This window comes from Vicia villosa, unplaced genomic scaffold (genome assembly GCF_029867415.1).
Source record: "Vicia villosa cultivar HV-30 ecotype Madison, WI unplaced genomic scaffold, Vvil1.0 ctg.000673F_1_1, whole genome shotgun sequence".
NCBI lineage: Eukaryota > Viridiplantae > Streptophyta > Magnoliopsida > Fabales > Fabaceae > Vicia > Vicia villosa.
The window spans coordinates 265,181-292,628 of NW_026705299.1; the positions used below are offsets into that span (position 1 = coordinate 265,181).

General features: G+C 34.9%; 2 protein-coding genes across 7 annotated transcripts; one reads left to right on the forward strand and one right to left on the reverse strand.

Annotated features, from left to right (window-relative positions):
* Positions 1 to 1,481: 1,481 nt before the first annotated feature.
* On the reverse strand, positions 1,482 to 8,071 carry LOC131630330 (F-box protein At4g00755-like). 4 transcript variants are annotated; one of them, XM_058901118.1, is made up of 6 exons: positions 6,648 to 8,066; positions 5,791 to 5,944; positions 5,102 to 5,518; positions 4,813 to 4,985; positions 3,618 to 3,736; positions 1,484 to 1,786 (listed from the first exon to the last, which is right to left on the reverse strand). In XM_058901118.1, the coding sequence occupies exons 2-6, from the start codon at positions 5,924 to 5,926 to the stop codon at positions 1,729 to 1,731; spliced, it is 903 nt and encodes a 300-aa protein (XP_058757101.1). In that variant the 5' UTR covers positions 5,927 to 5,944; positions 6,648 to 8,066; the 3' UTR covers positions 1,484 to 1,728. The 4 variants fall into 4 exon arrangements, with proteins under 4 accessions (XP_058757099.1, XP_058757101.1, XP_058757098.1 ...); XM_058901117.1 differs by having other exon boundaries at positions 1,485 to 1,786; positions 7,844 to 8,065; XM_058901116.1 differs by having other exon boundaries at positions 1,482 to 1,786; positions 4,813 to 4,952; positions 5,791 to 8,071.
* A 4,814-nt stretch (positions 8,072 to 12,885) lies between these two features.
* Positions 12,886 to 25,016, forward strand: LOC131630332 (F-box protein At4g00755-like). 3 transcript variants are annotated; one of them, XM_058901121.1, is made up of 7 exons: positions 12,889 to 13,103; positions 13,444 to 13,649; positions 15,263 to 15,416; positions 15,744 to 16,154; positions 16,271 to 16,440; positions 24,143 to 24,261; positions 24,726 to 25,016. In XM_058901121.1, the coding sequence occupies exons 3-7, from the start codon at positions 15,281 to 15,283 to the stop codon at positions 24,856 to 24,858; spliced, it is 969 nt and encodes a 322-aa protein (XP_058757104.1). In that variant the 5' UTR covers positions 12,889 to 13,103; positions 13,444 to 13,649; positions 15,263 to 15,280; the 3' UTR covers positions 24,859 to 25,016. The 3 variants fall into 3 exon arrangements, with proteins under 3 accessions (XP_058757106.1, XP_058757104.1, XP_058757105.1); XM_058901123.1 differs by lacking the exon at positions 15,263 to 15,416 and having other exon boundaries at positions 12,886 to 13,103; XM_058901122.1 differs by lacking the exons at positions 12,889 to 13,103; positions 13,444 to 13,649 and adding an exon at positions 14,192 to 14,586.
* The last annotated feature ends 2,432 nt before the right edge of the window (positions 25,017 to 27,448 follow it).

Below are 27,448 nucleotides of genomic sequence, written 5' to 3' on the forward strand. Positions count from 1 at the left end.
GGTAAATCGTTCTAAGAGTTGATTAATCTGGGGCAAGTCGCTCCAAGCATCTGAATATTGGGGCAAGTTGTCTCAAGATCATATCATGGCAAGACTGCTTCAAAACTCGTATTGAGGTGAATCTCTTCAAAGATCCGAAAGACTGAGGCAAGATAGGCTACAGAGACACAGGAAGTCCTCTCCATACATTTAAGTTGTCCAAGAAAACTTTGTCGTACATCAATAACTATTGAGTTCGAAATGAGTATTAAAAAATCATGCTAGTACAACATCCTACCACCTTTAGACAAGAAGCCTTGTTTAAAAAAAACCTTCTTAATCTTAACATTCCAAATTGCTTCATTGTAGATGACAAACCCCTTTGTGGGACTGACACCTTCGGTCATTTGTCTTGTAGAAAGGGATTTTTAATTTTAAAAAAAAAAAGCAAAAAAAGTAAGATATTGAAAATTAAATTTCAAAAGATGGTAATTAGGAAATAAATTTTCAGAAAAGTGATATGCAAGTCAAAGACTCCTATTAAAGCTATGTAATTCATTTATTTAATAAAGAGTGTTAGGTTAATAAACTAAACAGATGGAAATACAAAGGTATAAACCACTTTGTCATGTCTCGAGTAATTCCATCTCTGGCATTGTTCAAAAAAAAAAAGGGTGCTCCCAATCTAACCTTGTTCAAAATTATTTTTTTTCACAATACGAAACAAAGTGATCTCAATCTGACTTTGTTCCAAAAAAAAAATTGTTTCTTTAAATTTCAAAGATTTAAAAAGATATCATACATAATGTCAACCAAAGATCCTATTTGTTAAAAAATATTATATATTATAATTTTATTAAATCACATTGTATAACTATAAGGGGTAAAAAAAACTTAGCGCTATCTGAAAATACTTGGTTGAGATGATAGGGGTCTCTTTCAGCTTAATCAGAGATTCTGGAACTGAACTTAACCCTAGACATGCAACAGTGTTAAAATTCTTGAAAGAGAGCTTTACCGTCTATTATGATCCTTCTCGGCTCGAAGATTAGTCTTTACAGTTGTGCGCAGAGGATATACTCAATTTATACAACAATAAGAATGTACATTCTCCATGGACTTAGTCCTAAGAGTTTGCTCCTCTCAATATCTCTTCAAATCCCGCTAAGTGCACAAATTTATGCGTTAAGTTATATATAGTTTTGCTCTGACTTTAAACAAAATTCCGTAAATGAACAGTAAAATTAGTCTCTTTGAATTGCAAGGCTGCATACTAAGATTTCAAAAGTAAAATAAAATAAGTGCTTAAAAACTACAAATATGTATATGCTATTTATCACATATCTCAAAGAAGGTGAATGCTAAATTTGCAAAGATACCAACATTTTTTGATGAGTGGCATTCATATTTTTAGCTTGAGGTAAAAACTAATATGTGCATAAACAGTTAAAAGGGAAAAATAAAACAACTTGGTATCTAGCATCAAGTAAGAAATTTTATTTATTTAAATAAATTCAGAATCTTATCGATGCTATAATAAATCCAAATCACTAATGTCATTTAACACAATGTGCTAAAAATAGTAATCATTGAAAATGCCACTGTAAAAACAATTTAGTTCAGCCATATATTTCTTACACTCTAATTTAATCATCCACTTCTGAGTTGTTTACATACCCGCACCCACACCAACTAGGGTGTTCATGAGGGAAATATTTCAAGCTACAGCTTCCATCTGTCGAATCCTCCTCATCTCGTGACGAATTCTGGAAAAAGTATTCGTCCACCGACTTTAACATGGGAGATGCTGCACCACAGTAATCCAATTTATCATATCAGAATAACATACAAGCAAAGATGACAGTTTTTTACTTAAAGTGTGATATCATACTGTGAATGTGTTTGATGGACACTAAAGTTCGACACAAACAGAATGCAAATAACAAGTGTAAGTGATAAGTTTGAGATGTAAACCTAGTTGGAATGTCTCCCATTTCCTCCAGTCAGAATATTACTAGAGAAAATAGTATCATTACAATATTTCCAAATGTTCAATGACGATATGGGTCAGGTTACCAACCGGGAGCAAGTAGAGGAAGTTTCGGTTCTAGACCAAGTATGGGTAACCAGCCCAAATGCGATGGACCCAATTTTCATTCCAATCTATTTGTGAATGCCCAAGGGTCCAGCTTTAACCCACTTCAAATAAACAAGGAAGAAGGACGGAGAGGAGGCAACAACAAACAGAATAGAGGGATAAAAAATCTTACATATTCTGAATTGATGGATCGAAGAGCACGGGAATTATGTTTTAGATATGGGGAGCAATATCACCCAATATACCAATGTGCAAAATAAAAAACAGTTGTAATTGGTGGTGTTGGGAGATGATGAAACCCTGTTTGAATTGAAGGAAGGTGAAGTGGAAGAAACTATGAAGGGTAGTTCTAGGCTAAGAAGCATGGACTTTGACATGGAAACCAGACACTACAGTGACACGTCGACATTGTTAATGTAAAAAACAAAGGACACCGACACTAATGCATAGTATATTATAATTAAATGAAATATGAACATCAGTTACAAAATATTTTAATTAAGAATGAAAATTTAAATATGCATCTAAATTAAGAAAAGAATTATATTACAAAAAAAAATTCTTAACAGATTTAAGATCTTTAACTCCCTCGTTAATTACCACCCTTAATGTCATAGAAGATGAAAATGTTGGTATGTGAAAAAGAGACATGCATATGAATGATCTTTCACATATCACCGTTAAAATAATTGGGAATTATGAAGTTGAAGCCTCTATCCCTGAAGGTTGTTAGATGAGATGGAAGAATCTAAAGAGGTGCTGGCCTCCAGAGAAATCCAAAAGGTTTGACAGCATGTAAGGCAGTGACTAGCCAAATGGAAGGGCAAGAGCGGCACATACGACACCACCTGGGAGGATCAAGAGTTGCTACAAAGACAGTTCCCTAATGTCAACCTTGAGGACAGGGATGTAGCTTTAGCAGGAGGCCTTCATGACTATTGCTATTGAATTGGTTAGGAGAGATATCTAAAAGAACTCAGAGTATGCAATAAACTGGCTGACTCGAGAAAGTCACTCTCCAATTACAATAGATTTCAAAAACTGGCTCACTCTTCCCTCAAATTACTGTTTATAGTTCTGTTCTACTAACAGAATTTGTTAAAGTTCCACTTACTAAAACTAATTTTGTTTTACTAACAGAATTAGTTACTCTTACTCACATGTTACAATTCCAATTGCTGTAACTAATTCTGTTTTACTAACAGAATTAGTTACTCGTCAGTTGTAACTGTAATAGTTCTAGTTACAAGCTTAACTCTTACTTTTACCCTTTCCTACATACACCCTACTAAGTACTAACAGCTGGTCTACTAACAAGGAGTCTCTGACTCTGGACATTGTAGAGCTTCTATCCTCATCATTTCTATTGAATAATATACACATTTCATCAATCTGGATTTGTGAAATCCATCAATGACCAACTAATCATCAATTCCATTTAAATTGGCAATAATGCTCTTCTTCAGTCAATATTTGACCCAAACGACATTAATTCATTTGTATGCATGTGAGAGGAAGAGATGAGATTTGAGAAACATACCATATGTAGAATAAATTAACATCTTCATTTTTTTGAACACTTCCCAACAGCTCCACAAGCAGAAAACCTCCACTGCACAGAACAGGTTCAGGTAGCTTGAAATGTTGCAACTTGTTTTCCTGTACAATATGCCGCCGATGCATTTCAAATTTCATAAACAAGCATAGAATATTGTAAGCTAAAAAATGCAGTTCAAAAGGGTAAAATTTCAAAACAATGCTAGTTATTTTAAGAAGGTACAGAGAGATGAGAAACCGCACCGCCTCAAAAATAACTTTGTATCATGAGTAAGTAATTACCAAGATATCATTAGATATCCACACGAGAAAGAACTTAAAATATCTAAAGGGAAAAGAAGAGAATGTGCTTATCAAATCTCAACCAAAAAAGATAAAGAATTCAAAATAAATTGTTCTGTCTTTTGGCTCTTTATCCAAAAACAAACAAACTTGAATGATCTCTTCTACCCCTCTGCTACTAATTGAGCTAAGTACCTATAACTATCAGTTTTAAACACCAAACTAGTTTACTATTCCAACCAACTACTCTGCCCTACCAGGCTACCAATACCTTCAAAATTGAATTAACGAACCAAGATCTGATTGTTGCCTTAACCTTCATAAAGTGCTTCTTCCATTTAGAAATCCATCTAAACAATCTCCATTTCTTTATCCATTGTTTGTCTTTTGTTAATATTGTTATTCTAAATATTTTTTCCTAAGCATCACTGCAGTGGAGAAAATGGCTGCCACATGTTTGTAAAACATCTAATAAATCGTATTGTACCCCTCTTGGACACTTCCAGATATTTGAATCGTATTATACCGCTTAAATAAGCCAAACAGTATTCTCTGCAGAAGCTTAGATGATTTCAATTAACTGCTCGGTTGCACCTACTGAACCCTCTCTTGTCATGACATAGCACAGAACTGAGGGAAGTTTGGTGGCATAGAGCCGCTCTGTATGTGTCGACAGTGTCGTGTGAGTTCTACTATTTACTATTTTAAGCTTAGTTCATACTCTTATTAACCACCCAATCAATTAACTGTTTTTAACTTATACTTTATCAGAGCCAATTAGCATTATCCAAAAAAACTGCATGTAAAATTTCATTCAAAAATTGAACAAAACTAGATAATGGTATTTAGAATGGATAGTCAACCACCACCCCGCATATGTTCATAGTAGAACTAACCTGAGACATTGAAAATACTGGCGAAGTATAAGTCCATATCATATGTCTACTAAAAGTCATTTCATCATGTAAAACAACAAACTTTGAATCTATTTCCATGGGGTCTCTTTCCCGGCCCAACCTAAATCGGATAGCTTTAGCTGAATATATAGGAAAGCCATCATTAATATAATCTGACAAGAAATACAAATTTTATGTCAGCAGAAGCAAAAGTTTGGAATCCTCAGCATAACCTATTTTTCAATTCAAATTGAGATACACAATACATCAACATATCTACGGGGCTAACCTTGGAATGGTTGGACATTAATCTCTGTGACAAGACATATCTTGGAAAAGAGGCGATAAAGCAAAGTCTCGGTAACAGAAGGATCCCTTTGCCCAATACTTGACCAATATGATGGGCCATGTTCAGTACTATCCCTAGGATCCAATGTATTTGTAAGGCTTTCTCTTATGTGATCATTCGTGCTGGATGCACATATGGCTTGTGAGATGCAGCTGTCATCGATAGGAATGAGACCAAAAGCTAGGAGTGCATAGACTCTATGATTTCTATTAAGACGCTCCTGTTTTGTTGTATAATAATACCCCAGCTTGTCACCATCAGATTCAATCATGTTGTCGACCTCAATGCTTCGAACAACAGCAGATATTTCAGGAATCATTTTCAAGCAAAGTTGCTTGCAGAGACCATTTTCAATAACTGCAAAATATTTCGTTTTCATATTATTACTACTTGAACAGCAAAATAAAGCCAGAGAACATTGAACTACTCACTGGTTTGGAGAAACAAGTGACATAAAATTTACAGGACAATTTAGCATTAGAGAAATTCACTTTCAGAAGCATGCCATTAAAACTCGCAAACTTAATATAGCATACATAAAAACCTTCCAAATGAATAAACATTTAAACTAATAAAGATACAAATGATAAAATCCTAGCACTGCAAGCAATAAAAAACAAATAGCTTACCAAAATCATTCCAAGAACTAGAAACAGCAGATGCACGAACAAGATCACCAGGATTATCCAAATAGGAGAAAACTTTAATTGACATGTCATATCCGAGCCATTGGATTAAATCCAAATTGGTTTTCACTTTAGACATTTTCTCAAGTATAAGATCCTGATTGCAAGCAAAAGTGGTCATTCAATAACGGCAGAACAGCTAAAGCTCAATGCCAGCAATAGTGATATCAAAACATAAACTGGAAATCTTCACAAGTATGGTCACCATGAAGAAACATTTTTAAAAAAACTAGTTCTTCACCAAATATAGATTAATTGTTTGGTAATGCAAGGAAAATTGCGCATTAATGAGTTGAAATCAATTTCTTATAAAAATCAGACCGTCTTATGATTAAAGCACTGAAAAATATATGATAAATAAAACGTTGAAAATTTGCCAACCATCAAAACATGATTAACAGATAGCGCTTCGGATGAACAATATACAACTTATGAAACATCATGCCATTTGAAAATTCGGCAAGCCAATGCAAGAAAAATGAAATTGATAATAGTTTACACGCGCGCGCATCAAGGGTATAAATCCTGGCCATTAATGGTGATATAACAGAAGATGGCACCCAAATATGGCCGATGAAGCCGCACACCTTGATATCGCAAGGACAATCACATCGAGCAATAAAAATTAAATAGAAATTTTGCACTGATGACCAAATCATGCTACATAAATATCAGAATATATGGAAAAGAGACATTGAAGGAAGAAGGAATTCCATGCTTGTACTAAGAAAATATAAAGCCGCGATGTTGCGTGCAAAAACTGTGAACACACATACTCATAGGCATGGAAAAGGAATTACCTTTCAGCAAGAGAGTATGAATCTGAAATGACAGCAGAAACCCTAGAAAGCGAGAGAAAGCAAAAGCATAGAAATAGCAAAAGATTTAGATTTGTGGTGTCTTAAGAGTAGAACTCTTCTAGAAGGACGAGGTAACCGTCACATAAAATATTATGGAAATTTGTTTTATCTATTTTTTTATGTACTTTTTCGGAAAAAAATACCGTGGATTGAGATTTTTTGGGTCAATCTTTTTATTTATCTATTTCTTTGATCTCTAGCATACAATGTACACGGTGTATCGATGCACAATCTTGTAAATATCGTTGAATCTTAATTTTTGAATATTTTTTTTACTTGCCAACAGGGTAATATTGTCATCTATTAATCATCGTCAGATCAAAGTTTTGTTAACTTTGCTTCGCCCCTTTCATAAATGGCTGGCCGCCTTGGTCTCCACTGATTTGTGCTTCGCCATGTGTTGAAAATTCTCAGTCAAGCCATGGACCTCTCAAGTCATCTTTATCCTCACCGCCTTAACCATCACCAATCTGTAGCCACTCTCTTCCTCCCCTCTCTCTGCCTCACATCTTCTCTGCCATACCCTCCGTCAAATCGTCAATCTAAAAAATGCTTCTTTGAACTCTGTCTTTTCTCTCGGACAAAATCCAAACCCAAATTTTAACAAAAAAAAAATTCAATGCGATGATCCGTATAACAATCTCTCCTCTTAGAAAATATATTTAGAATTGGTTCATTCTTTAAGAATTTTATATATTTTTGAATAAGCAATTTATAAAGTGGTTAAGTTAACTTACCTAAATAATGCAAACATGATTTACTTCCTCATCAAATCCTCCTAAAAATCGACAACCCCAACCTCAGTGAATATTAATGAGTAACCAAACACCCTCAAAGAAAATGTGTAGGATAGAAAGCACAAGGCAGTAACTCTGAAGAACACTAATAACTCACAACAACCCTAGATTTCAAAACCAACAAGTAAGTAACCATCTTCTATTATACAAAACTACAACCATAAACACTTCAATTAACTAATACAAACAACAAATTCTTATAACATAAATAGCCAAAAAATTAAGAACAAATAGAAGCAGAATTTTCATAAATTTCATGGCCATTCATGCTAACATATACAAAATGTGAGAAGAAAAAAACACACAACTCAACTAAAAATAGAAAATCAAGAATGATACCTGAAATCAAAGAAACCGCAATCCATTCTGCTGTGCAGTAGGTACATGCAGTGCTCAATTTTGATTCTCTCGCATCGCTCATTCTTTCTTCTGCGTAATTCCTCTTTCTCCATTGTCTCTCTCACTATCAAAAATCCTTCTTTCGCTCTCTGTTCGTTTAGAGAGGTGGGGGTTTGTGACATTAGAAGATATTTTTATTTTCTAAGAAAGAAATTACAAAAAAACATGTAACAACCATTTTTATTTTCAAAGATAAGAGATACTCCCTCTCGTCTCATCGAAGAGATGTATATTGAATAAATAATGTATCTGAAGTAGTAGTATATTAATAAATTTATTAATAAATCTAAAATATTCTTTTGGACATCTGACGTAATTACATTTATGTCTTTGTTTCTGAAGATACACTTTTGGAAATATTTTTTTTCCAAAATTTGGGTTTTATACGGAGATGCATTTACGAAAATATTTTAAAAACATTTGGGAAAACTCTCAAATAATTCAGTTAAAAAGAGGTTTTGTATATGTATCTACGGAACAAATCAACTTAAAATAAATAAATAAAAGTATTTCCAGAGATACACCTCCGGAAACATAAGGGCAAATTTGACAACACACATGGTGTGTGAGAAACCTATGAGTGAGATAAGATATTATCTTCAACTAAATAGTATTTGAATTAGATGATTTAGTTTAATTAAAAGTCGGATGTCTATTTACCCCTTCTCCTGAGAACTAGAATGCGAAAATAAATAAAAAAGTTGTGGATTCAAATGAATTTAGTATAATTTTTTTGTATGCTATGAATCATTAAAGCCAAGATGTTGTGTGATGTACACATTTTCAAGGAGAATCTCATTAAAAAACATCCATGAAGTTGGTTTGCCCCATAGGTCTACTCATTTATTTTGTCGTTTGCAATTTAGTATGTGGTTTATTTGTTGTAATTGACTCTCATCACATAGTTGTGCATTCTAGGTTTGAGTATTTAAGTGTTTTTACGCAAGAATAATTGGGTTATTTGATTAAGGTTAACACAATATGTTTTTAGTTTATTAGTCGAAGGTTTGAATCAAAATAATGATTTAAGTTGTGGCAATGATCCATCCTTGGGGGATCCAACAAATATAATTGTCTCTATGGGCGGCAAAGATTCACCCTTGAGGGATCTAGCAAATATAATTGCCCTATATGGGGGACATGAATCCATCATTGGGAGATCCAGCAAATATAATTGTCTCTTTGGGTGGCAAGGATCCACATTTGGAGGACCCACCAAATATAATTTCCTCTATGAGCGGTAAGCATCCACCATATGGAGATCTAGCAAATATAATTGTGTCTATGGACGACAAGGATCCACCATTGGGGGGGTCTTGCAAATATAATTGTCTCTATGTGCCACAATGATCCACCATTTGGGGATCCAGCAAATTTAATTGCCTATATGGACAGTAAGAAATACAGCAAGTATAATTGCATCTATGGGCGACAAGGATCCACTCTTAAGGGATCTAGCAAATATAATTGTCTCTATGACCGACAAGGATTCACTCTTTAGGGATCTAACAAATATAATTATTTGTCTCTATAGACCTGGATTTCTTGCATAGGCATGGTATAACGAATAAACATAGATAAATAAGGATGAGATGACTCATTAAAAACTCTTTCTCCCCAGGAGGTGCAATGGGAAAAAGAGTGCATTTCAACTAAGAACTTGTCCTTACAATCGGCTGAGTTTTAATATTCGTGTATGGGAAAATGTCAACTAGGTAAATAACAAAAGATAAAATAATTGCATGAATAAATAACAGGAACAGGATGACTGCCTAGATAGTTCCAAAGGAGAAGGGATTCCTTCTTGCTTTCAAGCTTCACCGGACTGTGAGGATGGATAGGAAGCTTCCTTGCTTTCGCCAGCTTCTTCGGGAAATGTTATCTTATGGATGGCATTTTTCGCCCTTACGCCTGTAAGGTGTGTCTTCTTTAACTTGAGGCTTTCTACGTAGCACTTCCTAGCGATTTTCTAGTTCCTCAAATGACTCCCACTTGCCCGTTGGGGAACAAATATTTCATACATAGATACAAGATAGACAAAGAGGCTTCCAGTCGGTTAAAGACCGGTTGCCTAATAATCATAATGAGAATGGGGGCATCAATGACTAAATACTTAGATTTTATTTCTTTGGCATGTTATTGCCCTCCAAATGTGATCTTTAAGGTGAGGAAGCCTTTCACGTGATATGTTCTCTTGAGAATCCAACCAATGATCCCTTGAAGGGCTTCAAGTCTTCAGGGTCGAGACACATTCTCTCAAAGGAGTTCTAAGACTCTTTTGATCTCTCATTCTTGGCATTCGATGGTGATGACCATAGGATCATCGTTGTGAGAATGGATGTCGAACACATCTTATTCGAGTGCTTTTGTATTTGTGATATCAGGGAGGTCTTATATACTCATGACTTGACCAACGTATCTTTTGCGAGCGTAGCATGTCTCGTTGCCCCCGACAAATCCTCCGACTATGGTGTTGAGGGTATGACACACCGTTTTACCGCCTTTGTCTTAGGATGCTTCTAGGTTTTGCTCACCCTCGGCTTTTGGAATCTTTTCGCCCACGCAGGTTACATCGTTACGGCTGATTGGAGGAGTCACCATTCACATACTTCTTGAGGTTGCTTCATGTATCAACCTTTTCTATTTCCTTCTTTAACTAGTAGCTATCATCACTACGATGTCCTTAATCCTATGTAACTTACACCACCTTTCAGTCTCATATGCCATTACCTAGGCCTAGTGGCAGGCGATGTTGGGATGTTATGTGAGTGGAGTACCTCGTGTCAAATATGTTCTCATCGCGTATTCAAAGGCGTAAAACTCTCAATCGTTTTCCAACCCTTTTGAATAGGGATTTGTTATTTACGTGAAAGGTGTAGCTGTTTTTCTTTGAGGGCTAAGAGCTCTCGAAACCGGAGACCCGCACCTTGGCTTCGCGGGCCTTTTTTTGAGCATTGCTTTCCTCGCCTTTGATGTAGCACTCCGCCTTAACAACTACTTCGGTGAGCGTGAGTACCGACTTTTAGGCGATGGATTCATTAAAGTGTTCCGCCTTAAGTCCATTTTAGGACTCCCCCAGGAACATTTCTTGGTTTCAAGGGACGGACTTGATGGTGGATTCATTGAAGTGGGCGAGATAGTTCCTCGGCTATTCTAATGGACCTTGGCGGGTGTTAAACAGACTGGTGGTGAATATCTTATTGTGGCAACTAGTGACGAACTGGTGCACCAGCTTCCTTACCAACTCTTAATAGCTATTAATTGAGGTGCGTGGAAGTTCTGTGTACCATATGAGGGCGGCCTCCCTAAGGGTACCTGACATCAACTTACATTTTAGAGAGTTTGGTGCTCCTATGATGGTCATATGCATATTGATGGATGTGACGTGTTCGTAGGGATCATTGCATCCATCAAACTTGGCCAAAGACGAAGGTTTAAAATCACCGGGAACAGGGCCCCCAAATTTGCTCGAGAGTGGCTCGGGATCCAATAGTTCCACCTCTTTCGGGAGATTGACCTCCTGTTAGCGTTGTATGATGTTTTGGACGTCATGTTCCAACGTTCGGTAGTGGCTTCGTAATTCATCCACAACTAAAGTAAAGATCCTATGATACCGCTATATTTGGTAAACTCGTTATCCACATTATGTTCATATTTTTCAATTAGGAAATTTGAAGCCATCGGAGAAAAAATGCTCTACAATCCTAAGAAGTAATCAAGCTCTCACATCAATGATATTTCCAACTCCCCTTATATCATACTAACAAAGTCTTTATATATAGGTTTATTAGTAGATTTGAAAATAATATCCCTAACAAAAATATGAACTACTAAGATATGTTTTCCATATAACTATGTATCTTACAAGAGGAATTTGGAAAAATGATTTCTATATGTGCTGAATATAATACACAAAAAGTGAGAAAATATCCATTTGATTTAAGTCAAGAGCAAATAGCATAAGTATAATCAAGAGATTGATTTATTTGAATTAAGATCTAAGAACCAAGAAAATCAGCTCCATGATTTACATAAATCCTTTTAATGATTCCAGACATCAATCTTCGATTCAAATCTAGATTACAGAACCAAAGTTCAAAATTTACTGCCAGACTTTGATTCGAGTCAAACATCTTCATGATTTGAATCAAACCTCTCTTATTCGAGTCATGCTTTAGTGTGATTCAAACCAAACTCACAAAAGCAAAATCCTAATTTTCAAAACATGCTTGATTTGAGTTAGACAACATGTGATTCAAATCAGAATTATAGAAGCAAAATCTTAATTTTTCATATTTAGTTTGATTTGAGTGAGTCATTTTTATGATTCGAATCACACATCAATAATTTAAAATTTTAACAAAAATAAAGTACTATTCTGAATAATACTTGACACAACTTAAATCATTATTATATATGTTTCTTGATCTAACCTCCGACTGAAAGGATGACAGGAAGACCCAAATCCGCGGGGTTCATCCGCATCCGAACTCGAGTCAACCGGTAAAAATTCGAATTGACTAATTTCGGGTGCCACCCGATATTTTAGGTGCTGATTTGGGTAGTGTGAAACCCGCATCCGAAACCTCACCCCGCCTAGACCTGAAATTACATAAGTACCCCTAAATATATATAAGTGTAACAAATTTGATGAAAAGTTTTATACTTTAATTTAAATTTCAATGTTGATGGAAAATTGTAATGTTAATGTTGGAAAGTTGTAGTAAAATTGATGGAAAATTGTAATGTTGTTGTTGAAAAGTTGTAGGAAAATTGATGGAAAATTTCAATGTTGCTGTTGTATTTTATGTATTTTGCTGTGAGTTATGATAAAAAAACCCGAACTCAACGGATGTGAACATGAATTTATTTTGTCATCCGAATTTAAGATGTAAATTTGGGTAGTGTGAAACCCGCATCCGCCCTACCTGTTGTCATCCCTACGACTGATTGACTATAAATATTCTCTCTTGATCTAAGTTCTAAATTTTAAAATATAGATACAACATGGTTTTTAGATGTTTTTTTTTCTTCTAATTCTATTTTAGAAAATAAAATTATTCTTCTCGTGCCAGAAATACCCCCATCTTTCAGAGAGCGGAAGAAGGATTTTTACTGTGAGAGATGGAGAAAGAGGAATTGCGCAACAGAAAGATTGAGCGATGCGAGAGAATCAAAATTGAGCACTGCAGAATGGAATGTAATTTCTTTGATCTCAAGTATCATTCTTCATTTTCTATTTTTAGTTCTCTTTTGGGTTCATTTTTTGGCCATTTTGTTTTGAGAATTTCGTTTATTCATGTACAGATTCGTTGTATTGTTCAAGTTACCAATCATATCAAATTCAGTAAAAAAAACTATAGAATTGCAATTGCTATTAGGGTTTTGACATGAATTTTTTGTTTCCTTTCTGAATAAAACACCGGTATGAATTAAAGTCGTAAACCCTATAATTAACAATTTTGATGTATGGTATGCATTGTGTTCATCAGCTTGCTAATAATATCCAATGATTAACAATTTGGATTCACTGAATGCAGGAAGGAGAAAACATTCTCGATGTTATATATGATGATGTTGAAGAAGGAGAGTTGGTGGAGCCCAATTCGAAAAATGCTGTGGGACAAAGTAGTGATGGAGATATCACTGAAGCAAATCGAGAATCTCATGGCGAGAACTCAAAGTGTGGAGCTAGCAAGAAGAAGAAGAGGAAGGGCTTGGGATCTAAAGTCATGAGTATAAACAGGTTTAACATTCTTCTACATTCACTGAACTTGGGTTTTTTCAAGTGTAGTTTACTGTCACAAAATTTATTATTTGCAAATGAGATTCAAATAAATAACAGTGAAACCATCGAAAAGACTATGTTTCAGTAGATTTCTATAATCCATTCCTGTTAATTTTTTTTAATAAAGTGTATTTTTGACACTTTCATTATCCATGTCTATTGATTTTCCGGAAGGCTTTGATAAGAGAGTGGACCATGATTGTTTCTTTTAGGTAAATTAGTTTGATCACTTTCTAAATTGTCTATTTGAAAAATATAAAATGTTTAAAGAATGAACCGATTATAAAAATGTTTTCTAAGAAGTGAGATTATTATATTGATCATCACATTGGTGATGATTAAGGCGGTAATGATAAAGATGACCTGAGAGGTCCATGGCTTCACTGAGAACTTTCAACACATGGCTAAGCACAAATCAATTGAAACCCAAGGCAGCCAGCCATTTGTGTGTGTGTGTGTGGGGGGGGGGGGGGGGGGGGGGGGGGGGGGCGGGGGCGAAGTGAACAAAACTTTGAAATGACAATGATTAATAGATGACAATATTGCCCAGTTGGTAAGTAAAAAAAATTAAAAAATTGAGATTCAACGACAATTACAAGATTTAGCATCGACACACCGTGTACATTGTACGCTAGACATCAGAGAAATAGATAAATAAAAAGTTTGGCTAAAAAATATCTCAATCCACACATTTTTTTCTCCGAAAAAGTACCTAAAAAATAGAGAAAACAAATGCCCAAAATATTTATTTGAGGGATGACTTGTCCTTCTAGAAGAGTTCTACCCTTAAGACACCACAGTTATAAATCCCGTGCCATCCATTCCTACGCTTTTGTTTTCTCTCACTTTCTAGGGTTTCTTTTGTCATCTCAGATTCGTACTCTTTTGCTGAAAGGTAATTCCTTTTCCATGCCTATGAGTATGTGTGTTCAAAGTTTTCGCATGCAACATTGTGATTTTATATTTTCTCAATACAAGCATGGATTTCCTTCCTTGAATGTCTCTTTTCCTTATATTCTTATTTTTACTTATCATGATCTGGTCATTGGTGCAAAATTTCCATATAATTTTTATTGCTTGACTGTGATTGTCCCCGTGATATCAAGGTTTGCGTCTGGATCGGCCATATTTGGGTTCCCTGTTCTGTTCTATCACCAATAATGGCCAGGATTTATATCCTTGATGCGCGCGCGTGTAAACAATTATCAATTCCATTTTTCTTGCTTTGGCTTGGTGAATTCTCAAATGGCATGCTTTTCTTAAGTTGTATAATGTTCATCCGAGGCACTATATGTTAATCATGTTTTGGTGGTCGGCAAATTTTCAACTTTATTTTATCATATATTTGTCAGTGCTTTAATCTTAAAAGGGCCTGATTTTTTAAAGAAATTGATTTCAACTCCTTAATGTGCAATTTGCCTTGCATTGAACTGGTTTTTGGAAGAATATTTCTCATGAGTATGATGACCATGCTTATGAAGATTTCCAGTTTGTGTTTTGATATCACTATTGCTGGCATTGAGCTTTAGCTGTTCTGCAGTTATTGAATAACTACTTTTGCTTTCAATCAGGATCTTATACTTGAGAATATGTCGAAAGCGAAAACCAATTTGGATTTAATCCAATGGCTCGGACATGACATGTCAATTAACGTTTTCTCCTATTTGGATAATCCTCGTGATCTTGTTTGTGCATCTGCTGTTTCTAGTTCCTGGAATGATTTCGGTAAGCTATTTGTGTTTTATTACTTGCAGTGCTAGGATTTTATCATTTTTATCCTTGGAATACAACGGTTGTGGGGTTGCATGAATACACTTGCAAAATAGGATTTCGGCCATATTTTTTAAAATGCTTATTAATATGGAATGTTTTTATGTATGCTATATTAAGTTTGTGAATTTTAATGGCATGCTTCTGAAAGGGAATTTCTCTAATGCTAAATTGTCCTGTATATTTTATGTCACTTGTTTCTCTAATGCAGTGAGTAGCTCAATATTCTCTGGCTTTATTTTGCTGTTAAATAGTAATAATATGAAATCTAAATATTTGCAGTTATTGAAAATGGCCTCTGCAAGCAACTTTGCTTGAAAATGATTCCTGAAATATCTGGTGTTGTTCGTAGCATTGAGGTTGACAACTTGTTTGTAGTTGATGGCAACAAGGTGGGGTACTATACAGAAAAACGAGAGCGTCTAAATAGAAATCATAGAGTCTATGCGCTCCTAGCTTTTTCTCTCATTCCCATGAACAACTGCATCGCACAAGCCATATATGCATCCAGCACGAATGATCACATAAGAAAAAGGCTTGCAAATACATTGGAGCCTAGGGATATTACTGAACATGGCCCGTCATATTGGTCGAGTACAGGGAAAAGCGATCCTTCTGCTACTGAGAGTTTGCTTTATCGGCTGTATTCCAAAATATGTCTTGTCACAGAGATTCATGTCCAACCATTCCAAGGTTAGCCCTATAGATATGTTGATGTATTGTGTATATCAATTTGAACTGAAAAATAAGGTATGCTGAGGTTTCCAAACTTTTGCTTATGCTGACATAGAATTTGTATTTCTTGTCAGATTATCTTAATGACGGCTTCCCTATATATTCAGCTAAAGCTATCCAATTCAAATATGGCTGGACAAGTGACCCCATTGAAATAGATTCAAAGTTTATTTTCCGTGATAAAATGGCTTTTAGTAGGCATGGCATATGTACATATAATTCGCCTATATTTCCAATGTCTCAGGTTAGTTGAGGTGGTGGTTGACTATCCATTTTAAATATCATTATCTAGTTTTTTTTTTCTTTTTCAATTTTTGAATGAAATTTAACATGCAGTTTTTTTGGATAATGCTAATTGGCTCTGATATAGTATAAGTTAAAACAGTTAATTCATTGGGTGGATAATCAGAGTATCGACTTAGCTTAAAATCATAAATAGTAGAAGGTAATGGCTAGATGAGTAAGGATGACAATGGGTACTGCAAAATTTATCCATGATGGATATGGAAATTACTGGTTTTGACACTATTAATTAACCCATAAAATTTAATATTTATGAGTACTCTCTTACCTACATTGACACAGGAAACTTAAAAATTAAACTCAAAGACTAGACCTTAAAGTTTACTAGTTCCACACACGACAAGGTCGACAAACACATAGATTGGCTCTATGCCACCAAACTCCAGTCAGTTCTGTCCCTTGGATATCAAGAGAGGGTTCAGTAGGTACAGCCATAGCTAAATTGAATTATCTAAGCTTCTGCAGGGAATATTGTTTGGCTTATGTAAGAGGTATCCTACAATTCAAATAACCGGAAGGGCCAAGAGGGGAAGTTAATCAACCCTGCACTCTGCCATGCCTAGTGGCAGTAGTAGTATGAACCAAAAAAGTGCAAACAAGTGAATTAGATTCTTTAGAAACATGTGCCATCCATTTTCTCCATTGCATAGATGCCTAGAAAAAAAATATTTATAATAACAATGTTGACAAAAGACAAACAAAGGATAAACAAGTGGGGATTGTTAAGATGGAATTCTAAGTGGAAGAAGCACTTTATGAAGGTTAAGGCAACAATTAGATCTTGGTTCCTAAATTTCAACTTTGAAGGAATTGGTAGGGCAAAGTAGTTGGTTGGAATAGTAAACTATTTTGGTGGTTAAATCTTTTATTAATAGGTACTTATCTCATTTAGTTGCAGAAGGGTTGAAAGAGATCGTTCATGTTTGTTTGTTTTTGGATAAAGAGCCAAAAAGCAAAACAGTTTTAGCAATACTACTTCACAAATAGTTTTTGTTTTTAGTTTTTAAAAACTGAAAAGTAAAAATCAAAACACAATTTAGCCATTTCAGTTTTTTGCTTTTAAAAACGGAAAAATTGTGAAGAGTTTTTAAAAACACATTTGTAAAATATTATAATCAAACAAGTTTTTAGTTTTTAAATTTTCAAAAACTAAAATAGAGTTTTTAAAAAGCCTTTCAAACAGGCCCTTAGTTTACTGTTTTTATCTCTTTTCTCTTTTCTTCTTTTCCTCTCATCTTTCTTGAAAACCCTTTTGCTCCAACAAATTCGTATCAACAAGCTCGTGTTGCGATTCAGAGTGAATCTTTAATGGCAAACGAAACAACATCAACGCAATATCTAGCTAATATACCGATTTTCAAAGGTGAAAACTATGAGAGGTGAGTTGCGCAAATAAAGGTCTTCTTTAGATTTTAAGATGTGCTTGAAATCGTGAATGATAGAGTGACGGTATTGGAAGCAAATGCAGATGATGTTCAGAAAGCTGCGAACAAAGATCAAAGAAAGAAAAATGGAAAATATTTGTTCTTGATTCACCGGTGTGTGGATCCGAACGTGTTAGAGAAGATCATTGAAGAAAAAACGACCAAAGGAGCGTGGGACAAGTTGAAGAACTTGTACAGTGGAGATGAAAAACTGAAGAGTGTGAAGTTTCAGACGTTGAAAAAGCAATTTGAGATGACTCAGATGAAGGACGATGAATCAGTCTCAGAATTTTTTTTATGTGTTGTGCTATTAACGAACCAGATGAAGGCGTGTGGTGAATCATTCAACGATTTGCAAAAGATTGAGAAAGTGTTGAGATCTCTGACTGCAAAATTTGATTATATTGTAGTGTCTATTGAAGAGTCCAAGAACCTAGCTGAGATGAAGTTAGAAGAACTTCAAGCTTCATTAGAGGCTCATCAAATGAGGATGAAGCAGAGAAACTCAAAAAGGGAAAAAGTGGTTGAACAAACATTGCAAGCAAGTTTCATCTATAGAAGTTTGGAAAAGAGAAGTCGAAATAGAGAAAGAATCTTGCTAATGATGGAAGTCAAGCAAGAATTCAAAGAATCACTCTAATTCAACCAAGAAAGACATGGGCAACAAGTATTCTGGGAAGCAAGTTGAATGAAGGAGGTGCGGTGTTACAACTATCAAGGATTTGTTCATTATACTCAAGACTGGCGAAGAAAGAAAGAAGCAAGAGAAAAAGATAATTAGTAAGCGCAATATGCACATGCTCGAGATAGTGATTCTGATGATGTGCTACTAATGGCAAATACTCATTCGAGCAATGAGCAAATCAACATGTGGTACCTAGATTTAGGATGCTGCAACCACATGACTGGAAATAAAATTTGGTTCACCAAGTTAGATGAATCAGTCAAGAAAGTGATCAAGTTTGCAGACGATAGACACGTCACATCAGGTGAAAAAGGAACCATATTTGTGGTTAGAAAGGATGGTCGAAAACCTAACATCACTGATTTGTTGTATGTACCTTTGATGACAAGTAACTTGATAAGCATAGGTCAATTACTTGCGAAAGGGTACAACATGAAGTTTGAAAAGAATCAGATGAAGGTGTATGATGGTGATGGAAGATTGATTATGAAAGCACCATTGGCAGACAACAAGACCTTCAAAGTACTTATCAACATAGTTAATCACAAGTATCTTGCTTCGACTGCAAAATAAGACAAAAATTGATTATGACATCACAGATATGGACATCTAAACTTCAGAAGGTTAGTTATACTCAACCAAAAGAAGATGGTGTATGACTTACCTTTGGCGAAGGAACCAAGTCAGGTGTGTGAGGAATGTTGTTAAGCATAGCAGGCTAGAAAAGCATTCAAGCATGATTTGCCCATGAGGTCGAAGGAAAAGCTGGAGCTAGTTCCCTCTGATGTGTGTGGACATTTTGAAGTAAGGTCGAATGGAGGTAACTGCTATTTCCTAACATTCATAGATGAATTCACCATATATTGTGGATTTACCTTATTAAAAGGAAAAGTGAGGTATTCACACAGTTCAAGAAGTTTAAATTGCATGTCGAGAAACAAAGTAGATACAAGTTGAAGAAACTGAGAATTGATGGTGGTGGTGAATAGGGGTGCTCGCGGTGCGGTTTGGGCGGTTTTAGCTTAAAAAATCATCCGAACCGCAAGAGAAAAAAGCATGCGGTTCGGTTTGGTTCGGTTGGCTTTTAAAAAAAAACCAAACCAAACCAAACCAAACCAATGCGGTTTGGATTGGTTCGGTTGGTTCGGTTTTTTAAAAAATACAAACTTTTATTTTATATAATCTAGTAAGTTGTAATTTTTATACCTCTTCATAATCAAAGCTTACACAATAAAATCTTACTAAGCCACAACAACAACAGTAGGCGGGCATTCAATATGTTCTTAAACAACACAATAAAATCTTACAACAAACCAAAAATTACATAATAAAGTCTTATAAAGTCTTACAAAGTCACAAAACCAAGCAATTTTGTTAAAGTTTCAACATGTAGACAAAACTGTAAATTAATACATGTTACACAAAAAACACTAACAGCCAACATATTTCCAAGATAGCCCAATATGCCTAGTTTCTATTTATTCTTACTAACAGCCAACATAATTGTCACACAATTAGTGAATAAAACAAAACTGGCAGATTTTAAACCATAAAAAAGCTAGCATTTTCATGGAACAAAGTCATATACGTGTTATATGATTATCTTAGTCCACACATGGTTGCTAAACTACCATAAAAAACTTATGACTAGGCTTATCTTTGAAATATGATTACATTTTATCAACATGTCATAAACGTTAGTGTTTTTCAAACAAAAATGCTTCAACCATTTCAACCATTACTCTTTGAAATATGCTTCAACCATTTCAAACAACACAAGCACTGTTAGTGTTTTTCAAACAAAAATGGTGCAGAATTTTCAAAGTCTAAAAGATAATAAAAAATACATAATCAGAAACAGAAAAATAATCGAAAACGAAAGATAATAGAAAGATAATCGAAGTTGAAAGATAACCGAAACCAAAAGTTAATCGAAACCGAAAGATAATAGAAATTGTAAATAACCTTCAGTGTTTCGATTTGGAACTGAAGATAATAGAAACCGAGGTCACGAACTTTTGGTTTTGAAACGCTAAACTTTTGGAACGATTGTTGTGCTTGCTTCGTGTTTGTTGTTTGTTGTTGCGATTTGGACTGAAGCTGAGGTCACGAACGATTGTTGCTGCGAATTGCGATTTGGACTGAAGCTGAAGGTTGTTTTGTGTTGCTTCGTGTTTGCTGTTTGTTGTAGAAGTGGAACGATGGAAACCTAGGGTAAGATTGTAAGTTGCACAATGGGCCGGTTTTGGAAATTGGGCCTTGAAGTGTAACTTTGTAAGCAATGGGCTGTAGTTATTTTCTAGGTAAATATATAATTAAAGGTAAAAAAAGTTAAAAATATGGGGTATTATATAAGTTCAGCGGTTTGGTTTGGTTTGGGCCGGTTTCAACATGTAAACCGCAAACCGAACCGAACCGCACGGTTCTGCCACAAAATGACCCAAACTCATCCGAAAAAAATGCGATTTTTGCGGTTTTCGGTCTGGTTTGGTTCGATTTGCGGTTTTTTATTGGGTTGGTTTGGTTTTGATCACCCCTAGTGGTGAATACACCTCTAGAGAATTTGCCAAGTTTTGCAAATGAGAAAGGTATAGTGCAAGAGGTCATGGCATTCTATACTCCTCAGCATAATGGTATAATTGAGAGGAAGAATCAAAGTATACTAAACATGGCGAGAAGTATGTTGAAAGCTAAAGAAATGCCAAAAAGATTTTGAGGCGAAGTAGTTTCGACGGCTGTGTACATACTTAACATATGTCCAACCAAGAAGATAGTCGAGAAAACTCCTAATGAGGCTTGGACATGACAGAAGCCAAATGTTAGTCATCTTAGATTTTTTGGATCAATATGTTTCAGGCATGTACTTGAGCAATAGAGGAAGAAAATAGATGATCGAAGACAGACCATTGTGCTCATAGGTTATCATCCGACAGGTGCATATAAGTTGTATTTACCAAATGATGATAAACTAGTGATCAATAGAGATTTTCTAGTGGATGAGAGCAAAGAGTGGGATTGGAGTCATAAGTCAGTTTGACAGGAGTCAGATACCGTCACAACTGTGTTTGAAGAGGACCAACAAACTGAACTCACAACCAATCGAAATGAAAAACCATCTGAGCAAAATGTCAGAAGATCGATTAGAGCAAGAGCTGAGTCAACAAGGCTAGCTGATATGTGAGATTCTCAGATCAAGCATTCGATGCAGATGGTGACTTAATAGAAAAAGCAATGATGATGGCTGAAGCAGAATCAATCAATTTGGATCGAGCCATGAATGATTCGAATTGGTTTGCAGCCATGAAAGAAGAACTAAGGGCAATCGAGAAGAACAAAACCTTGGGAACTTGTCAAAAAACCAATCAAGAAGCCAATTGATGGGAAGTGGGTTTACAAGCTGAAACGAAGGTCAAATGGTGAAATTGCCAAGCATAAGAGGCAAGACTATTGGCAAAAGGTTTTCTGCAAAAATCTGGCATTGATTTCGACGAAGTTTATGCATCAGTTGCAAGGATGGAGACAATTAAAATTATTGTGTCGATTGCAACATATAGAGGGTGGAAGATACATCAGCTGGATGTAATATCAGTATTTCTGAATGGACCTTTGGAAGAAGAGGTCCATGTCAGTCAACCACCAGAATTCGAAATCAAAGGGCACGGGTCAAAGGTATATAGATTGAGGAAGGTTTTATATGGTTTGAAGCAAACCCCAAGGGCTTAGAATAAGATAATAGATAGCTTCTTGATCAAAGCAGGTTTCACAAAGTGTGTCTCTGAACATGGAGTGTATGTCAATGATGCAGACAGGGCCAATTGAATTATTCTATGCCTGTATGTAGATGATTTGTTGAAGCAGAGATAAGAAGAGTCAAGTCGAAGTTGATGCCAGAGTTTGAAATGTCCGACCTAGGGAAATTGTCATATTTCTTAGGGATAGAATTCAAAGATACAAGTGAACGAGTGTTCTTGCACTAGAAGAAGTATACCCAAATATCTTTAAAAGGTTCAAGATGATCAACTGTAATGCAAGTGTCACACCATTAGAAACTAGAGCAAAGTTGAAGAATACTGTTAAGAGTCTCACATCGTACAATATATGACCTAAACATGTGCTTATAAGTGGGGGCATCCTCACTCTACAAGCCAGTTTTGTAGGATTGATTAGGCTCAATCACATTTCTTAACATAGTATTAGAGTCTCGTTTATGATCCGGTGGACCACCTGCTATCAGGTTTTCGGTATCGGACCACCCATCATTTATTTTAACGCTCCAGCTGTCTAGTCCTGCACGTGAGAGGGTGTGTTAAGAGTCCCACATTGGACAATATACGACCTGAACATATCTTTATAAGTGAGGGCAATACTCACCTATAAGCCGGTTTTGTAGGGTTGAGTTACGCCCAACCACATTTCTTAACATATACAAATGATGAGTTTGTAAGTGCAACAATGTTCAAACAAATCATTGGATCCTTGAGGTGTCTTTGCAATACAAGGCCAAATATCTATCAACGTGCGGATTGTTGAGCAGATTCATGGAGAAACCGCAAGAATTTTCATTTCAATGCAGTTAAGAGGGTGCTGAGATACATAAAGGGTACGATTGATCATGGTGTGTTGATGCCAAAACAAAAGAAGATCATCACAAATGCAGAGGTTTATGGCTACACTAATTCAGATTTAAATGGAGATCAAGATGAGATGAAGAGTACTGCAGGCTACATATTCATGATCGAAGGCGCTCCAATCTCTTGGTGCTCAAGGAAGCAAAGTATTGTGTGGCATTGTCATCATGTGAACTTGAGTACGTGACTTCATTGTATGCAACATGTCATCTAGTATGAATAGAGATGTTGATAGAAGAGATAAAGTCATGGAACCTAAGAAAATGAAGTTGTTTGTACTTGGTAGATAACAAGTCAGCCATCGACTTAGCCAGTCATCTTGTGTGTCATGGCCGAAGTAAACACAGAGAGAAGATATCACGTTCTTAGGGATCAAGTAAATAAAGGGAAGCTTGAACTTGAGCATTGCAAGACAGAATGATAACTAGCTGATATACTCACCAAACCCCTGAAGAAAGTCAGGTTTGATGAGTTGAAGAAAAGCATTGGAGTGAGAAATCTCGAAAACATGAATTAGGTGGTGTGTTAGAAATTGTAATTCATTGTTTTGTAGAAAGTTTGTATTCAACATTGGTGTGTTCGACATAGTCGAAGTAGTAGAAGTCAGTTGTATTCGAGAGAGTCGAATACAGTATATAGCTGTTGTGCCGAAGACAAAATATTATTTTGATTATTTTGTGTTTGGATTGAATATTTTGGGCTTGGATTGTATGTTTTGGGCTTGAGCCTTCATCGCCCATAAATAAGCATGACCTTGTATAGTTTTACGAATAACATCTTTAGCAATATAGCTTCACAAATTCAGTTTACAGTTTTTATCTTTCTTTTTCTTCTCTGATCTTTTTTAAAAACCCTTTTATTCCAACATTTATGAATTTTGAAATGCATTGGTGGCATATTGTACAGGAAAACAAGTTACAGCATTTCAAGCTGCCTGAACCTGTTTTGTGCATTGGAGGTTTTCTGCTAGTGAGGCTGTTAGGAAGTGTTCAAAAAAATGGAAAGGATAATTTATTCTACACATGGTATGTTTCTCAAATCTCATATCTTCCTCTCGCATATTATCATTTGGGTCAAATATTGACTAAAGAGCGTGATTGCCAATTTAAATGGAATTGGTAAGTTGTTCATTGATGGATTTCACAAATCCAGATTGATGAAATATGTATATTATTCAATAGAAATGAGCATAGGATCACATGTCCAGAGTTAGAGATTTCTAACCAGAGACATATCTCTCCTAACCAACTCAATAGCAATAGTCCTGAATACCCTCTCTCCTAACACACAATTGAATGACATTGAATCAACGTACACCTAACTAATTAAGATATTCTGTCACGCACACGCATACGGATTTAGGTTCTTTGTTCATCACTTTTGTGTATATCGATCACACTCACATTATGGTATCACTCTTTAAGTAAAAAATCTTTCTTATTTGCTTATATGTTTTTCTGCTGTAATAAATTGGCTTACTGTGGTACAGCATCTCCCATGTTAAAGTTGTTGGACAAATAATTTCTCCAGAATTTATTGTGAGGAGAGGAGGATTCGACGACATGGAAGCTGTAGCTTCAAATATTTCCAGCATACAAGATGGTGTGGGTGTGGGTATGTGACCCGCTCATAAGTGGATGAACTAAATTGTTTTTACAATGGCACTTTCAAAGGATTTTTACTTTTAGTATATTATGTTAAATGACATTATTGATTTGAATTTATTATAGCATCGATTACTTTATGAATTTATATAAATAAAATTTCATACTTGATGATAGATGCCAAGCTGTTCTATTTTGGCCTTGTAAATGTTTTTAATTTCTATAAACAAAGTTTCATACTTCTGATAGATACCAAGTTGTTCAATTTTGCCCTTGTAAGTGTTTTATGCTCATTTTAGTTGTCTCAAGATGAAAATATGAAGGTCACTCATCAAAATGTTTGTGTTGGTGCCTTTTGCAAATTTATTTACTAGACCTATAACCTATGGATTTAGCATTCATCTTTGAGGTACTCCCTCTCTTATAATTCCTATATTATAAAAGAAATTTACTATTTAGATTTGTTGAATAATTAATGTATGTGGTCTATATATAAACTAGATACATTCGTTATTTAATGAATATAAAAAGGGAATTTCTCTTATAATATGAGACGGAGGGAGTATGTGTTAAATTAGGATGGACATCTGGTCGGTTTGAGTTGGTTCTTGTCCAATATGTCAAACTGACCGAACCATGGATGGATTTGTTAGCTCAATTTTGAATAAATATTTAATCCTTTTGACTGTGTTCAGTTAAATTGGTTAAAATGGACAATTTTTGTTCGGTTAATTGATATTTAATTTTGTCATAAAAAAATCTGTTACATTTTTTAAGTAATGCAATACTAAATAAAAACGGTAGGCCTTCAAATTTCCCAAAAGAACACTTTTTTACGTCGAACATGTAAATTTAGCATTTTTAATATTACAAATGGCCTACAAAAAATCATTTCTATCACCATAATAAGTCATGGGCATTTTTTATTCCACCATATAGTGTAAAGAAATTTCCTACGCATTTCTAAAAATATTTCTAAAAAATCGAAAAATATATTTTTGATGTACACCTTTTTTTTTAAATTGCACCTACATAAAATCGGAAATGCATTCGGTATGGTTGAATCCTTAATGGGCGTGAATCTTGAATTGTTTCACCCACGTCGCATATTGGACGTTTTCTATCTCGAAAGTGAAGGGGTTTTTTGATATTTGAGACAACAAGAGCTGGATGGAATTTGGTAGAGTCAGATATGATAGCTGACGAGAGAGTGAGAAGTAAAAGAAGATCAAACAAATACAATTCTGCATGAAAGAATATATTTACATTACATTAAATTCTGCACCTCTTTCGTTTAGACTTCAGATCATTGTGGTTATATACAACCATTACAAGAGATATCTTAGATTATAATTAAAGAAACTAATTATACAAATGAATATCACATAACATTTGATAATTATGCACGATATAGACTATTATAACATTTACCAGTCCAAAACCTATAAGAAATTCACATTACATTACATTGCTGATTTAACTAACCATACACAACCTGCATTGTTTTGAATCCTTAATCATAAACTGGAAATATATTTCCGGTTTATACCGTATATGTGTGTGAAAGTGCGAACGGGAAATATAGAAAAACTCACGGTGAGAGGAATTAGCAGTAGGTATGGACTGACAAGAAACTCAGTATGTCATACATGAACATTAAGGGATGTGAAGTGTATGTGAAACGATAATTTTTTTATACTAAACTTGAGTCCAAATTCGATAATGGATTATTCTAAAGAAACCAAATGATATTATTTCTACAACTCTTCTGGGGGCAAAGTGTTTTTCGCTCAAACTAGGGTATTCCATGATATTATTTATGAAATATTTAATCCCTTTATTACTTGATTTATTTTGTTTTAACAAGCATATTTATGATAAATTAAGTGTGTTTTATTGTTTTTAGCCTAGTTAGCGCCCTTCGTGAGTTTTATGTATTTGTTGCTTTTGTAGGAGTACTACGGTGACAAGTTCTGTCACGATAAGAATGCAGCACCAATGCAACCTGATCAATGCATTTTGATGCATATTCTTCTACTATTGTACTTTGGAAATTCTATAATTTATTTTATTATTTTTTCTATTTTAGTGTGCTTTTTTATATTTAAGTTTATTTTTGTCTTTATTTTAATTTCACACTTTATTTTCAACTTAAATAGTTAATTGATACATTCTCACTGTGCATACCATAGCTTAAGCTACAAGGATCGGAGTGACGCGTTCTAATATGAGTTGGAAAGATAAAGAGAAAGAGCTACAATTTTTATGTTGAAGCCAAATTCCAATTCAAAGTGAAGAAGGGTCAAATAATTTCGTTTAGTTTCAGACTTAAAAAAAATACTTGGTTTTTGGGCTGGTGTTTGCAATTTTCGGGTCGGTTGCTCTTTAAGCCCAATTCTCTTGTATTATTTAAGTTAAAATGCTATGTTACTGCTATTAATTCAACATTCACCAAATAAGAAAGAGGGATTATAAATTCTATGGAGAGCTAATTCCCAAAAGAGTTTATCTGCTGTATTCAGATTCCACTTTGAGGTTTTTATAAATTTTAGTTTAATTTCGATTTCCTTTCAATTCTTCCTATAAACTAGTTTGCTTAATTTGATTG

What these genes read in the sequence shown, in the direction of transcription:
- LOC131630330 (XM_058901115.1), bottom strand. Translation starts at nt 5,968, where the DNA reads ATGACCACTTTTGCTTGCAATCAGGATCTTATACTTGAGAAAATGTCT. An exon ending in TAATGTCCAACCATTCCAAG is followed by an intron (nt 4,986 to 5,101) that starts GTTAGCCCCGTA and finishes ATTTCTTGTCAG; the next exon opens with ATTATATTAATGATGGCTTT. An exon ending in GTTAATTTATTCTACATATG is followed by an intron (nt 1,787 to 3,617) that starts GTATGTTTCTCA and finishes ACTGTGGTGCAG; the next exon opens with CATCTCCCATGTTAAAGTCG.
- LOC131630332 (XM_058901121.1), top strand. Translation starts at nt 15,281, where the DNA reads ATGTCGAAAGCGAAAACCAATTTGGATTTAATCCAATGGCTCGGACAT. An exon ending in CTATATTTCCAATGTCTCAG is followed by an intron (nt 16,441 to 24,142) that starts GTTAGTTGAGGT and finishes CATATTGTACAG; the next exon opens with GAAAACAAGTTACAGCATTT. An exon ending in GATAATTTATTCTACACATG is followed by an intron (nt 24,262 to 24,725) that starts GTATGTTTCTCA and finishes ACTGTGGTACAG; the next exon opens with CATCTCCCATGTTAAAGTTG.